Below are 16,958 nucleotides of genomic sequence, written 5' to 3'. Positions count from 1 at the left end.
TGAACAAAAATAACTTTTTGCATGTTTTTGTAAAATTAAGATAGTTTTGCATTCTGCCAATCAAGCAAATTCAACCACTGCAAAATCACAAACTCCTTGAACCCATCAATTGATTAAATTCCCCAAATCAGAGAAGCATTTAGAAAACACTACTTGTAATAATTTCTCCCGACATCAAGCACGTCATCCGAGAGGTTAAAAAAATCAGGTTTTCCTGTTTTGAAAATTGAAATGCAAACGATGGAAGCTTATCTCGATCCACATTAGCATATGAAAAAGTCAGACTTCCCTTTCATATCTTGGATGGAATCTTTCCCATACTTAAATAAATATGATTCATCAACACACTGATCATGCAATTTTAAGATGCTTCTAAGATTCCTTACCAATATCTAGGATGATATCAATACTCCTTTTACAGTCTAATATTAAATATGTTGCATGTAAAGCATAATGATTCATTCCTATTGTTGAGTATCCTGAAGGAGTAATAAAAATGCCAACAGGTTTTTATATATACTCTGATTTCATGTGAAAGCATCCTGACATAGCAGTTTGGACCCTCTTTTTTTCAAGGGTCATGCTTTAGAACCCTCATCCCAGAGTTAATTTCTCTTGCATCATCCACAGTTTACTGCACTTGACACAGATATCTTCCTCGGAAGATTTAGCACCCATATGGCAGCTCAGCTATAACAATCACATTATGTTTTCTTTCTTTTTTCAACATAACAGCAAATGCAATACTAAAGGTAACACTGCCTAATTCAAATCTCTTGGAATCACAGATATTTATCTGTATGACTTTGGCTTAATATGACATAGGAGAAGCAAATGAGACAGGTTTTGCTGTGTGGTCTGAAAAAAATGCTTTGAATCAGGTGATTATTCATTGTGAAATGTCAATGACTTATTTAGGATCTACTGTAGCATGACTGCGCATAATCAAATACACAGAGGATAGTGTGTTAAATTCAAGTTGAAAATACTATCACAATTCACATAGGGGAAAATATGTATGATCCTCAAACATAAAAGGATCTATGATATGCATTATTTTCATCCAAGGTTTCCTATATTCTTAAAAGATGGCACTTAACATCTTCAATCTCCCATCACACATCGTATCTCTTTTAAGCTCTGATGAATCTACACAGGCAGTTCAAATAATTCCAAGGAATTTTCTCTCAGGAAATTCTGGGTTAAGTTATGCACCTGTTTCTAAAATAGCCCAACTGTGTATCTTTTAAACATTTACCATCAAATATTGTATCTATGTAGAGACTGAAGCATGTGACGTACACAACCAAACTCAAATAAACCATAACTGAGCTTCAAACTTCCATGAGTTGAGCATCAAGAAATTTGAATATTTCCAAACTTCAATCAATCCTACATTATGTGCTGGTGCCGGAGCAGATAAATTGTTTTCCTTCTGTCCTGTAAAATGCTTTAACATCTGATCAAGCGGCCATTTGGTTATGATTTACATTCCCCACAGTGGCATAAGTCACAATAAGTCACAGAAGCAATTTTGAAAACCCCATTAATGTTTCATGTGGCAAATGCATAAACACATGAAAATACTGAGTTCACAACTCATAATTACATTTCCTTTCTAAACTAATTCATAAAGTTGTGGTTTTTTTTTATTAAAACAAAAACAATGTTTCCTCATCATGTGAATTTTATTTTTTCCACCATGATTCCCAACATTCATCTCTAGAATAGTTCATGAAGGAAAAAAAGGGGTTAACATGCAAGTGATTTTAATAGATTACAGAGACTTTATCATAGGTATAGCTCCAAAACATATTTCTCTGTTTACAAAATAAGCAAAGTCAAACATTATCAAGCACTCCCCCTTTACTGCAAAGATATATGGCAGAAGATTTGAGAGACAATATAGAAAGTGAAGGGAAACTGTCTAGACTTTGGCTGACCCCAAACTGAACATCCATACTCTTTAGAAAATTGGAGTGAAACATAACCCATGTCGAGAATGACAAAATCTTCCACGAGAACATAGAAGAGCTACTCTATAAGGTCCATGACCATACAGAGGCCGCAGAAACGGCAGGTTCTTCCCAACCCCACCATACATGTATTAAGCCTGGAAGGGGATTTATGTTTATAAAGGTGACATGCATCTTGATAATCTTCTTTCTATTCACCATGTCCTAGTTTTATTTTCGTTTCATTTTCTATTTGAATGCATGTGAAGAATGCTGCAGTACTCTACCCTTGTATGTTCAGATCTACCTCTGATTGATGCTATCAATTTTCATTCAAAATTCCATACATCTCTCTTTCTTTCTACCTCATTTTGTCAATCTCTCACTCTTTCTCTCACTTATTTCTTTTTCTTACCCAACAGAAAGCTAGTAAAGAGTGTAATGATCAATACAAGATTGCTCCATTATTTTTCTGCATGCATATTGAAAGCTTATTAAGCCATCCACTAGCTAGATATTTCTTCCTCTCCTATTACCACCCCCCATCTCTCTCTCCCTCTCTCTTTCTATCTATCTCTCGCTCTCTCTCTCTCTAATGTTCCTTTCTATATCTAAAGCTTATTCAATGTTTGCTGCAAAATCCACATCATTATGTAAACTGTTCTCTCCAAACCTTTTCCCCAAATCTTTTCAGAACTTCCCCATTTCCTTCTCTTGAATTTTCCTTGCAAAGTTGCCACACCACTTTCACATAATTCATATAGAAGTAGTACATCAACCTGTCTTTTTATCTCCCAAACAAAATGATTTTACATTCCAATTTACAAAAATTTGTAGATTTGTACTGAAATAGAATTTCAAAACCACACTCGCCTTCTAAACCACAAGACACCTGTTCTAGATTAGAATTGTAAAAATTTGGTTACTACAGAAAAGCAAAATTCAACCAGGTGAATATTGCAGGATGGCAGATGTAGTGATATATTTTATAATTAAATGAAAAAAAGGGTTCTGAACCAAACTTCTCCAGATTTTTATTATTACCCAGGATTAAATAAGTGACATATCTCCCCATCCCCGAAACAAAATGGCAACTATAAATATCCTATAACAAAATACCTCATCTATAAAGTACTCTAAAAAGCATTAAGGAGGTAAAAGGCATGTGCTTTAGATAGATCAGCATAATCTGACTCCTGCCAAATTACATCTTGAAAAGAAAGCAAGTTAACATATTGAGGGGGACAAAACGGCCTTTATTAGTCCCACACATTCTAAATGATGTATGGAACGCATGGTGGTAAAGCTATCATGCTGTTGTTAATGAACATGCAAATGACAGGTTGGATCTGACATTCTATAAAGTCCAGGCACCATGAAGCAGTGGATTGACAGTGAAACAGCTCTGCCTCATTGGCATTCAAGGACGCATCAAAAGTTCAGCAAAGTTGAGCTCTCCAAAAAAATTTAACTGCACTAGGAAGTGATTAGGGATTTTGTCTTCAATGTGAATATAACTCTTTTTTTTTATTTGCAAAAACACAATAAAAAAACATACCTTCTCAAAAAGGATGAATGAATACTAGGTACCGATGACCACGTTCACTAAACTAACACAGAAATTTTCAATACATTTTCAATTTCATTGAAAGCATTCTGCAACCTCGTGCAAAAACTCCCTATTCACTTATGGACCCATGAGGAGGCGCAATAGCTCAGTCGGTAGAGCGGAGGATTCGTATTCCGGTGACCCGGGTTTAATTCCCACTTGGTGCGCTAGTGCCCTTTGGTAAGGCATTAATCCGCATTACCAGGTCCTTCGGAGAGGACCTTAAGCCGTCGGTCCTCTGGTTGCTTGCTTACAAGCATTCATGCTTTCTTAGCAATCAGGTAAAAAAAATCCCCACCAATCACCAGGATATTCATCTGAAATGATGCAATTCCAGAAGAAAAAGGCTGTAGAAATGTACTTCTTTTCAAATAAGAAGAGCGAAGGTTGATCCAGCATTTACTGACTCATGCCCTGATGTTTATGAAAATAAAATTGAAAACGGAACATCACCAAAATGACGGCATCAGATTCCAACTAGTAATGAACACATGCTATATCATGTGATCACCTTTTTTTCTCAGATATCACAGACCATGGGATTTTTCCTCTTTTTTTACCAGTCATGACATAGCATATATTGGAAGACAGGGTGTGTTGTTAGATCTGGGCCCTGTCTTACAAAGAGTTACGATTGATCCGATCGACCACAACTATGGACGGCCAGCGATGTCAACCTCTAAAATGCAAATTTGTTCAAAATATTTTTTAGATCTGATGTATATTCATGCATTCATCGTTCTCTTGAAGATTCAGCGTGATTCTCCTTGTTTACTATGGAGATTGTGCAAATTTCCTGTAGAAAAAATTATGGTATGGATGGATTTCCATATAGTTGAGATTGATTGGATCAATCGTAACTGTTTTTTGTAAGACGGGGCCCTGTTCTCACACCAAGTTAGGAAAATCAGATTAGGATTGCATGATTTGTCTATTCTATTTTTGAAGCATTCCAAATTTATAACAAGGTGGCATTGTGATAGAGCTTGAGACCTTTACCAGGCCACAACTAGTGGAAGATATAAATCGAGTCAGATATATTTTTAGAATGCAAAAGCAAATGTGAGGATTAGTTTATAGTCATAGATTTTGTCAGAGAAAATTAAAACGTGAAATAATTTCTTGCTTCAATGTATATATGATCTATCATTATTATTAATCATTTCAGCCGTTTTGTCAAATAAAAAAAGGGTTTTCATTTAATTCTTTCAAACAGGCAAATGTTGAAGGAAAATGATTGCAAAACTAGATATCTGCTTTTCCCTCAAATAGTGATTTCCACTTTTATCTGAAGTACATACACTGAATATGACTCTTGGCAGAAGAAAAGCAATAGGAAGAGGCAACTTAGTACTTTAGTCATTTTGACTATTTTCTGGCCACAATGTAGTCATTTCTGACTATAGTTTCGCCCAGTTGAATCTCAAACTATTCATCTTAAGTAATATATTTTAAGAATGTATTATACACTCCAGTATAAAGATCAATCGCACTCCAGTAACAACCGAAGATAATATTTTGCTGGGTCGCTAAATTCTCAAGGGCCATTGTAGCAAGTGTAGAGATGATTTCATTACAGTACCAAGGTTCTGACTCCGCCCATCTATCACCATCTATGGGTTGCCAGGCAACAGAGGTAAAACAGGTCACGTCTTCACTCCCCAGGTGCTGTCTTTCTTAGCACCTTGACAGAGCTAAGCCCTACGCACGCACACACCTGCTATTGTAGGAAACTATCATTCCTTTAAATGAAATCCCACATTGCATGATTCCTAAACCAGGAGATTTCCCCACTTCTTCCACGTCATTATGAAATATGATGACGAAAGCTGGGATTAACGTCTCATTCCAGAATCCTCCAGCTGAGCGCAGAGTCACACTCCTAAATCCTTCTCTAATTTCATCAATAATCATAAATCCACGGCATACACCCCTCCTATACTCTCCATAATGAACTGAGATATCAAGCTAAATTGGTGCATGAGTAATATGGGGGAAGCTATCAAAAAATGAATTTCTAATTGTGTGAGTAAATTATCCAACAATAATCTGAGGGTTGACTGTTTTAATCCATGGCAAGGATTCAGAATCTTTAAATTCTAGCTCTGAAATTTTTAAACTTAAAATGATATTTGTCCAAGGATTTCATCAAATATTACTGATAACACTTCATACAAAACTGACATTTAACATTGTACAAATGTGATGACTAATGGAAAATTAATCACAATTTGATGGATAATATCAAAGCATTTACCAGTGTCTTGTGAACTCCCAGATATTAGATAGCGATGCAATGAATATTGCAAAATATACTGTTATTTTCTTAGATTTAGCTATATTAATATGTATTTTCAATGGTGAGTCTCAAGTCATAGATGGGACGTGTGTGCCTCTTGCGTCCCTGCCTGAAACTGCCACTACATGGTTTCAAACAAAGTTCTGTTCACATATGGTTTGATTCATCAACATACCTTATGAGGAGATGCATTGGTGATGGGATGGTTAGGGCTTTCATAGATGCCTGCAAGGAGCTTGAGGCGGTTGCCAGGGGCGATACCCTGTCGTCCATTGAGGGAGCAGAGCCACCATCCTTCCAGACCACCGGTATTCTGCTCCAAGACGGTCACGATGTCCCCCTTCCTGAACGCTAGCTCGTCTGGAGCTTCGGCAGTGTTATCGTACAGAGCTTTGGCAAGTACATGCTGTAAGGTTGAAAGAAAAAATGTAAAAAGATATAATTAAAATAATGATACTTGCTTATAAAGCAATTAACAACTCTTTATCAGATGTCTCTAAGCAGTTGACATTACAAATAAATGCTGCATTGATACCCTGGATATATTTTAGCATTCAGCTCTGACTAGATAATAAGGAAACATTCCAAAGACATTCATGACAGAAATACCCTAGATCATTTTTTTAATTCAAAGTAAAACTATTTGAAAAAAAAAAATAATTTGCTAAAATCAACCCAGACCAGAAAAGATGATATTAGACACAAACATCACTTCAATATATTTGATTACTTCCAATAGAAATCTATTCAGCTTTAATATTCTTTTCCCCCATTTCTTTACCCCCTCTATCTCTCTCTTTCTCCCCCTTGCTTTATATTCCCTTTTCTCTGTCTGCCTCTCTCTCTTACTCTCTCTTGTGTATCTCTTCTCATTTCTCTCTTGCACTAGTAGAATAATTTAATACATGTAATTGAAATTTATATATCCATGCAGCTTATCCCATTCCCAATCATTCAAATTCATTTCTAACACACAAACCAACAAATTTCATCTATTTTTTTTGGTTCTCTGTCAATCCTACACCCAGGCTACCCGAACAAAAGAAACATCGAGAGTGGGGAATTGTTCATGAATTTGTAGACAGAGAAAATTAAATTGCTTTTCAGCTTTATCACATCTGACAGGGCAAATGGGAAGCAATATGAGAAAAAGAAGAGAACAGAGGGAGCTTTGGATGGGCCAATGGTTTGGAAGAAGAAGTACATAAAGGGGGATTGATAAGATGAGAAATGATGCAGTTGTTTGGTAAGAGACGTTTTGTCCACGCCATCTCCTATGAATATTTGCAACTGCTCTGAATTTGACATTCCCACAAGGACACATTCATATATCCTTACAGTAAACAGGAACTATAGTATCTAACTGAGAGTCAGAAAGGTGCCCACTTGTTAAATTTCTATATGGTTAACAGCCTTCTGGCTTTGAAGAAATGAAAATAGAAGGCTATCAAAAGATTTTTTTCATGGAATATTCATAGAGCTTTTGTATATGGAATGTATTTTGTTCTAGCAGTCCCACTGATTCCACAAAATTGCTGAACTTCAATGTTAATTGCATCAAATAACATTTTTCAGTCCGCATTTGTTAAAGAAGTTACCTCCCTTTTGATAAACATGGGCCTATTACATGATTTTTAGCAACTAGTTTAATAATAACAGAGATAACTCTGCATGCTTTTGCAGCAGTCATCTTTGTTGACTTTAAGAATCAAATGAAACGCCAGAGTCATCAAAGACAAATAATATAAGGTGTGTATGTCTACACTGATAAAGAAATAAGAGAAGTCAATCAAGTATAGGAGAAGGCCGGTAATGCTTATCTATTGATCAATGACCATCTGAATCGTTGGAAATTTTGAAAGCAAAATAGACATTCAATAGTTGAAACAGATGACAGATATTTTTGTCTTTTTTTATCATAATGATGGTTGCGTGATCACTGTTTTGTATTTTCTTCAAAATTGAAGAGGTAAATATTTTGAAAAGTAACTAAGTGAGTTAAATCTATAAGTGACATGAAAATTTGTGAATATACATATATGGAAACTTACATGTTTTGATTTGTTTAGGTGACTTAGAATCAATATTACAACAACCACTCAGGCTTCCTGTAGAATTACCCAGTTTCATTACAAACCACTCACACACCCACAGGTTCAACAATTTGGTCTTTCTCTTCTCAACTAAATCAGAAAAACAAATTATCCAACTTGGCTCAGCTCGACAAGACCAAAACAAGAAATCATTGGTAGGATACAAATAAACAAGCAGAACAGTGCTTGTGGAAGTCCTTAGCAACTTGAAAAGAACATGTTAACCGCAAAGAAGTATTGAGAGGATATAAATAGCAAGGAGCACAGCTTGAAAAGAGAGAGAGATGTCAACACATTTGAGTAAAAGCAAAGGTTTTGTTGACATTTCTTGGAAAAGTTAGCTTTTACAAAATCAACCAATGATGTGATTTGGATATTTTTCCGAAATGTGCTGATTGTTTCTATTTTTGCTAAGTTGGTAATTGTTGTCACTGTAGGTGCACCAACAGGACAATAAATGAATTCAACTACAGCAATAATATTATCGCTATTATGATTTCATGTGAAGATGAAAGTTATGTACATGGAATTATTTATACAAGGAAAAGTGGTCTATGGAAATGAATAGAACTTAGTACAGGGCATAAATTTCAACAGGACAAAATATGACAAGTTAAAAATACACCTGTTTGATCAGTTAAAATTGTGGTAGCCCTTTGAGGGGGCCAAATACATATGGAGCAAAATTATGAGAATAAAAAAATCACAAGAGAGCAAAGCAAGCAATTACAATTATTGATCATCTTAAAAAGAATAGCTAATTTTGTGATAGATTCTGACAAAATGAAATTACATTTCACACATTTTCATTTCCTTTTCTTTCTTTTCCATATAGTTATAACAAATAAAGTGTTTTCTTAATAATATCCTTTGATAAAATAAGGGACATAGTAACTATCTTTATGACCACATATTGGCTATGAATGGATATGATCATAAAACATCCGATAAAAGAGTTTTCTAAATATTCTTTGCTGAAATAAAAAGCTGTGTATCATCATTAACATCCGAATGATGCACTTAATAGTAAATACATTAAGGGAAGAAGAGTCAATTGTGTTTTGTTTTGGGACCTCAAATCAAACAGACTATCCAGCTATCAACAACAGGAACAAAACCACCAAGTCTTTATATCTGCAGCCAAAATGCATTCATTGACTTACCACATGCGCATAAATATCCCGAATATAGTAAACCAAACGAGTTCCATGATGGACCATAATGACAGTAAGATGAAGTCCTGCTCCGCAGGAGAAAATCTGAGAAAATCACTTTCTTCCAAAACCAAACTTCACTTTCCCAAAATGACAGAGGTGTTTTGGAAATGCTCCAACCACCTACAGATATTCTGAGACACCTGCTACCAACACTCCTTGATTCTCTTCCAAATCTCTCCTGTTTGTCCTGCAAACGGAGAGATGTCAACAAGCAAATCTTCTGCCAACCGCAAGACAGGAGCTTCGTATTTATAAGTCAGGGCGGGCTGCAGGATCAGTGTCCAGAGGCATAACTGTCCTGAAGAGCTGAAGCACAATAACACACAGACAGTTGTACATTACGCAACGTGTGTGCGGAATAGTACGTAAACATAGACCCTTGAAACGAAGTACATCCCATCTTCACTTAACGACAAATCCTTCATTCTGACTCGTTTAGGCAATATCTGATTGTTATCAGGAGTTCCGTAAAAAGCTCTAATGCAAACCAAATGAGAGAGATTTAGACCTTTTTCCCTTTTCCCTAGGTCATTCCTGGGATTCTTATTGACATCACTGTTCTGTACTTCTCCCTCTCCCTTTATTTCCTTTTCCAAGAGTATGATGATACAAGTACAATCCCAAGTTCTTGCTTTATTTATCAATTCACACTTTTTTGTCAACTTCTGGTGGACTACTTGTTATCTCACTCTTTTATTATTTACCAAATTCGTTTTATTTATGTATCTTCTTTATTTATTCATATTTGAACCAGGGTAGATCATTCAACAAAATTTGATATTCCATGAAGTCCTGGCTTGACAAACGCAATAAAACTATGTACAATTAAAAACAATGAATGAGGATGAATTCATGAACAGGGATTTAAAGGGTTTGTAAGGGATAACACAGATACTCTATTTTTAATCCACTATCTTTATCCTTATTTCATAAATGATTTAGCATTAACAAATAGACTCCTACAATTAATCATTCTAAAATCATTGTATTAATCTTGACATGATCTCTGTCTTTCTCTCTCTCTTGCCATTTTTCTCAATTTTACCTTTTAAAGCCAAAAAAGGACATAGGGGCCTACAGGTAGTAACTGGTACCTTTCTGGCTCTGGCAAACAATTCTTTTGAGTCAACGCTCAAGACGTTGCGAAAGTCTGTTGTCCTTCTATCCAGAGCCTTCATAATCTATTCCATACTTTCTTTACCCACTATACATCATCCGAGGTTGTGTTCACTTGCTAACATAACAAATACAAATCATTACCCTAAACCAAATATGGTCCATGCGGCCTGCGTTCAAGCAATTTTTTTTTCAAAGTTGGATATCCCATGTATCAAGCCCAACCATTGCACAGTTTGACTCATGAAGTAGAAGTCAACTTAGATCTAAGAAACGTTTAATTAACACACCTTTCTCATTATATCATGTGCGCATGTTGAAAGACACTTATTTTCATGAACCAAAATTAAAATCACTAGAATACAACCACGGTTTGAACTAAATGCCTTTGAAAACTGTTCTTCTACTAGTTCTAGGGTTAAAAAAATACTGAATGATGCAATTAAATTGCATGAAGAAAAAAAATGCCTTTTCTGAAGGAGTTAATTTAATGTTGCTGATTTTACAGCCTCTATTCCCCCACAATATACTTCTGGAGTGCATGGAAATGGGTACAAATCAACAATATACTAGTACAAACGAGACAGCGCACATCTGCTATACCAACCCTTTGACATTCATGAGCCAAAAGCTCCCAACAGCCAAGGCAAAGACCTGTTCATGATGATGATGTAACTATATTACATGTTGGAATGCCTGACAACTGTTATGGGAAAAACATGAAACACAAAATATCTCTTTTTTTTCAAGGTGGGGGGGAGGGAGAGATTTTCTGCAACAAATGTTACCACAAACAAAAATGCAAGTGTCACGGCATTCTGGCGCTTCTTGATGCATCATCTGGGGCTCAAAAGTTCAACAAAAAGTTATTATTTTATAGAAAAGGTTCAGTTTCCTGCCTGCCTTTCTGAATCGATCCATCCACCTTCTTATCGACTTGACGGATAAATTAATTTTGACAATTTGAGTGACAAGTTACATGTGAATCACTAGCTTTTCACAAACTCTTGTTTGGTTCGGATCCAAAAACCAATTTAAATACTAGTATCCATGTCAACAAATACACATATAGCTACACCATAGGACAAAGAGGACAAGTCCATCTATCCATCCATCCATCCATTCACCTATTGCTCTCTTTGTCTATCTATTATCTATCCGCCTGTAATATGTCTTCCTGTATCTAAAAGCATATTTATAATGCTTTCTTAATCTCGTTTCTTTATCATCACAATCTATACCATGTATACAGTGTACATGATATAGGGTTCACGCCATCACTTTTATATTTTTCACTTTTTACCATCATCTTTTATTCCTTTCACATATCACACTTAACCTCTATAATTAAGTACACCTAATCGCCGTCATAAGAAACTTGATGACCTGAGTGACCTCAGGCAAGCGTTGCACACGATAGCTGAATCACCTCTCCTATGCCGTCAGCACATTAGACCCTGTATCCTCAATGTCCGAAACATCGCGCTGCACAAGGGCTATCGGCCCAGCATCTCTATGCCAATCTTCCTATGACGCAAACAGGCAGCTTCTAAGGACGTTGAAGAAACTTTCTTAAACCCGTCACCGTGGTTAATAATACAACCAGGAAGTGTCTTAAGTTCATTGGTGTTGTCACTGAGACGTATCTCATGGCGATCAACAAACTGGCATAAAAAATAAAGACTGAACGAGGGAGGAAGCAGGCCTCAATTTACACAGCAATTCCCAGAAGAATTTTAAAATTGTATTATTTTTCAAGTGGATAGGCCCTTAATATATGGGATGAAAGAAATGAATAAAGGGGTGGATGTTTACTGTAGCCCTTATTCATAACTAAAGCCATTGGTCAATATTGATTTGACTTTCACAAAATCTGAGCAGCAAGGTCCCTTTTGCCACTCGTGTTGGTGATACAAGGTGTAAAATAAAAGAAAATAATGGTTCATAAACAATTCATATAGAATGGTGTTAGACTAAGACCCTGATCTGATCTATTTTCTTGAACTGGTTTACTGAAACCAGTTTTGAAGGTCACTCCTCATCACCATCTCCTGAACTGGTTTCTTGAGCTTCTTCATGTAAAGTGGTCTTGGTTGCTACGGGTATGCTTTCAGTGTAGGCACATGTTTCGCGCGAAATATGAAAACGCAGCAGAGGCATTCTACACACAATGTGCACACACTATGAAATGGTCTTCCAACCCAGTTTGAAAATCCACCTCACAATGTGGTGTTCAAGAACGCTTTGCCACAAACAGATTTAAGTGTAGGCAAGGACACAACCCGTCTTCGGGAAGTGACCTTCACCTGGAAAAGTGTAGTGTGTGCATGTCGGGTGACCCTACTGATAGCATACCCATATCAACAAGACAACTTTATGTGAAGTGGACCTGGAAACTGCATGCAGTTCGGGAGATTGTAAGGAAAATGCTAGCCATGTGCTCTTCTAAACTGGTTTCCTAAACTGTTTTAAGAGAAACCAGTTCAAGAAAGTAGATGAGAACGGGTTCTTACTGTTCAATCTTGTGGTTTCATGAGACGGAAAAGTCACACTCTACCTACCAGTCCCCATGGAAATGATAGTATCCCATGCATGGCAACATATACCCAAATTAGGACAACCTCTGATGTCATAATGCATTTTGTCTTTCTTATCACACATCCTGATACTGTAAAATCTGTATGCTGATATTTCAAGTGGGGAAGAGCAATGGCTCACAGCATTAATGTCCATATCTATTATTTGTCCTCCAAGAATAACAATGATGAAAATAAAAAACTGGATACTGATTTAATATGAAATATAAGCATTGCTGAAACTTATATTATTACAAGGCAGACATGATCATGACATCAACAGCCCACCTATTGCATATTCATGATGGGCATGCATATTACAGTTTTCACAAAATCATATTTCTAAGCTTTAACATTTCAATAACTTCATCATTTGTTATCAGATTTTGATGAGATTTTCAGTGTTTGGCTTGGTGAATTTTACTCTCAGCCCGGAGTAATGCCATCAAATACAGAAAACACAAGGGGTAAGCAAGGATGATGAAAGAGTCCAATAAAACTGAAGTGTGCTACTTCATATCACTGCACACAAGCAACCTAACACCCTTTTGGTAGTCAGGAAATGAGATAATCTATTATTGCATGTATTCATGCTAACAAAAAAAAATGAGGAGAGAGTAGCATTTGTGACATTTGCTACATTCGTGTTTGGTGTTCATTTGGAGCATACAGGTAAAGCCACAATGTCTTACAGATATCTGACTGACTTTGCCTGATATACACATGTATGTAGAGTTTAAGTCAGGACATTATTATACTGTCTAAACACAGAATTTACTTAAGATCCTTTGCACTTAACACTGGTACCTCCTTAATTCCCCGTAAGATAGCACCTTCATTAAACAAACCTTGTGTCCAAAAACAGGCTCACAAAGGTTTGTTATCTCTTATTTAGCATTACACTTGTCAGGTCTGTATTCCCTATCTTTTAAGAAGAAAAATGCAGCAATCATGAGAAATAAATTTTGGGTTATTTGGGTTACATAGGTGCAATTTTGGATTAAGAATTGAATACAAAAAATATTTATATAATATTGACTGGCATAGAATGAGATACAAACCTTTATTGCCCGATGTGAATCCAATATTGCCAAAGCCGAAGGCGCGGGCAATATTGGATTCAGAGAGGGAAATATAGGTTTGTGTCTCATTCTATGCCAGTTAATATTATTATTATTACCTGTATAGTAAATTGATTAAAAAAATTTCCCCAAAATCTGCGTTGATAAATTTCCCCAAAATCTGACACATAAAATTTGACACATAAAATTTCCCCAAAATCTTTCCAAGGGTCCTTTATCCAGTGGCTCGAAATCGTCAAGAAGAGATTTTTCAAGCAGATATTCACGGATTACAGCAACGGCCTGTTTCGTAGACTTTTTGGTATTTTCAGCATCTTTGTTTGTCACTATATTTTCAAATTCGTCAGCACCATATCTAGCGAATCTCTTAGAAGTAGCCATTTTCTCACGTCACATACCGGTACACACTGTGCATACACATAGTTATTGGTCTATGTGCATGGCATGCATCGCACTATGCGCTGCGCTGCGCTTCAACTGCGGTCTCTTCACAAACTGGTTCCAACCGGATTTTGCGAATATTGCCCGCTGTTAAATTTACACACAAAGTCAATGGGAAAACCCGGAAGAGAGAAAATACGGCACGATATTGACCGCTGCGAAATCAGAGAAAGCAAAATATGGATAATGATTGCCACGGAGAAACACTTCCTATAGGTAATAATATTTGATATTGCACGTTCATGCTATAACATTTCATTAGAGATGTAAATACTAATGTTTGACATTAGTCACTACTTCAAATAAATTATAAAATAAGAAAATGTCATTAATACTTTTCTAGAATCTACATATTAAATGAACAGCTGTGCAGTTACTAGCTGTGACCTTCGGTAACATCATTTACTCAGGCCCGCTTTTATCGTGTCAGTTGTAAAAAAGAAAAAAAGAAATGTCAATTAACCATGTTAATATAAACTTTTACAATAGCATTATCATAGTTGAACTAAACTGATAACATTATCACTTTTCCGGTTGATTACAATTTCATTGACGGCTGCAACAGACAAAGTCTGATCACCTAAACTTTGATTTCTCTGAAACCATTTCAAGAATGTCTGTGCATGACTTCAGCGATGAGTAAGAGTAAATAGTAACAGCTCAAAGGTCCAAAGCAGAAACCATTATTTTGATCACTGTAATAAACCAAGTATACAATGGTGCTTACATATCATTATATAAATATGTATAAAACTAACATAAATCCCTCTTTGAAACTGTAAATACACTTAAATATAAAAAGCAAAGTATCAGTAATAAAATGTTTGATATCTTTAGGCGTTACAGGGGTGCGTTCAGCCACATGGTCCAAATTTATATGAACAAAGTTGGCCTACATATCAATGGAATTACTTAATTTTTATATCTTAGTATTTTCAATGTGTGTTGGGTGATTAAACAATGCATATAGGGCTTACACCCTTCTAACATTAAAGAAGCACATTAATCACTTAAAAAAAAGTTTTCCATTAAAAAAATCTGAATATGCTATCTTGAAGAATAATACAAAATAGTAGATGATATTTTAACATTTTAGATCCTGCTTTAGGCTTTGCAAATGTAAGAATCCTTTTATTTATTGGTTTATGCTGAAACTTTACTCATGAAGAACCTTATTACCTCTTTTGCCTCCTCATGAAAATAGAAACCACAAATGACTGGCATAGCAACGGATTCAGGCAAGCTCACTGCTGTTGTTGTCATTGGTACTGTAGAAGCACATACACTGGTTGTTTGTTTATCCTCCATATCTATCACTACCCATTCATACAAAATTCAAATTCTCAAATTCAAAAATATATTATTGACCAAGTATTACCCGACACTAGTAAGATAATGATCTGCTTATAGAGTGATGAAATGAACAATTCTCAACTTATTGAGTTTAGTTCCGAAATGATAGTTTCATCAATAAACTGACCAAGCAACAAGGAAGAACACATATCATTTCGTATTGCAGTATTGCCACTCACAGAATAATAGTTCATCATATAACTGAATGTTTCAGATGAAAGTCAGTTTAAATTGTGAGAAAAATCTATTGGATCTCCAAGAATATTTCCTTGTTCCAAGCCAAAATGGCAGTGCGGAATGCGAATAATGTAGCTTTTCCCTTCTTTGTCTTATAAGGTGAATAGGAAGCAACAGAATCATGTCTCATGATATATAGGTACTGTGTTCGGTATTCCAAAGATCTGCCTCCGGTATCAAGAAGTTTCTGACTAGGCTACACAACTGAAAAAAGCAACAATTTACATTAATACCATTCCATCACAACACCCATGCTCTGTATCCAACCAAGAAATTTGACAACGTGTGGAAAACGGAAGGATATTTGGCTAGGATCCACCAATCCAGTCACTGGTTCATAAGAAATCTGAAACTCTAAAAGCTCTATCCTATGTCACATATAACTTCCCCGTGTTGACATGAAATCCATGAACCCAACCACAAATTAGCAACAATCACACAGAGATTGGTAGAGTCAACATCTAATGTTGGTGGATTGTATGACAATTCCCTGACAAGACTATAGAGAAAGGCGAAGAAAACGACATCGGCACAGGAAGATGGCCCACACCACAGAGGATGTGTCATAGTCACTCTGGACATCCTATCAGCTACCAGGAAACCAGTCCACAAACTTGACACAAATAAACATTATTCCTCCTCCTCACTGAGTGATCCAATGATCGGCTTTATCAGCTGTTACACAATGTCTTCCGCCTATTTTCTCCGTCACGTCACGCTTTCTTTCTGGTCCAAGTTCAGCGTCAATATTGGAGGTGGAATGCATAGCATTTGGGTGGTTCATCTACAGGATGTGTTCCTCCTTCTGGTCTGTTCTACCTTTTACCCTCTGTCAACCTTCTTCATCTATTATATTTTGACTCCTCTTACTAACATTCAATTTCTCCTTCCTCCTCTCCCCTTTGATTTCTCTCTTTCCATTTCTCTCTCTCTCTCTAGATACATTTCCCCAATAGTTTTCATTTGTTCCCCTGTTATTT

At 36.1% G+C, this 16,958-nt stretch overlaps 1 protein-coding gene across 1 annotated transcript; it reads right to left on the bottom strand.

Moving 5' to 3' along the window:
- Positions 1–3,488: 3,488 nt before the first annotated feature.
- On the bottom strand, positions 3,489–16,241 carry LOC129270302 (breast cancer anti-estrogen resistance protein 1-like). Its single transcript, XM_064095868.1, has 2 exons — positions 15,568–16,241; positions 3,489–6,269 (listed from the first exon to the last, which is right to left on the bottom strand). The coding sequence occupies exons 1-2, from the start codon at positions 15,694–15,696 to the stop codon at positions 6,030–6,032; spliced, it is 369 nt and encodes a 122-aa protein (XP_063951938.1). The 5' UTR covers positions 15,697–16,241; the 3' UTR covers positions 3,489–6,029.
- Between the last annotated feature and the right edge of the window lie 717 nt (positions 16,242–16,958).

The sequence above is a fragment of the Lytechinus pictus genome, chromosome 2 (assembly GCF_037042905.1).
Source record: "Lytechinus pictus isolate F3 Inbred chromosome 2, Lp3.0, whole genome shotgun sequence".
Taxonomy (NCBI): domain Eukaryota; kingdom Metazoa; phylum Echinodermata; class Echinoidea; order Temnopleuroida; family Toxopneustidae; genus Lytechinus; species Lytechinus pictus.
This window is presented reverse-complemented; position numbering and strand designations above follow the sequence as displayed.

Excerpts from the sequence above, each read along its gene's own strand:
- LOC129270302 (XM_064095868.1), bottom strand. The coding sequence starts at position 15,696 with ATGGAGGATAAACAAACAACCAGTGTATGTGCTTCTACAGTACCAATG. Across the intron at positions 6,270-15,567 it reads TTCATGAGGAGGCAAAAGAG|CATGTACTTGCCAAAGCTCT; the intron begins GTAATAAGGTTC and ends TCAACCTTACAG.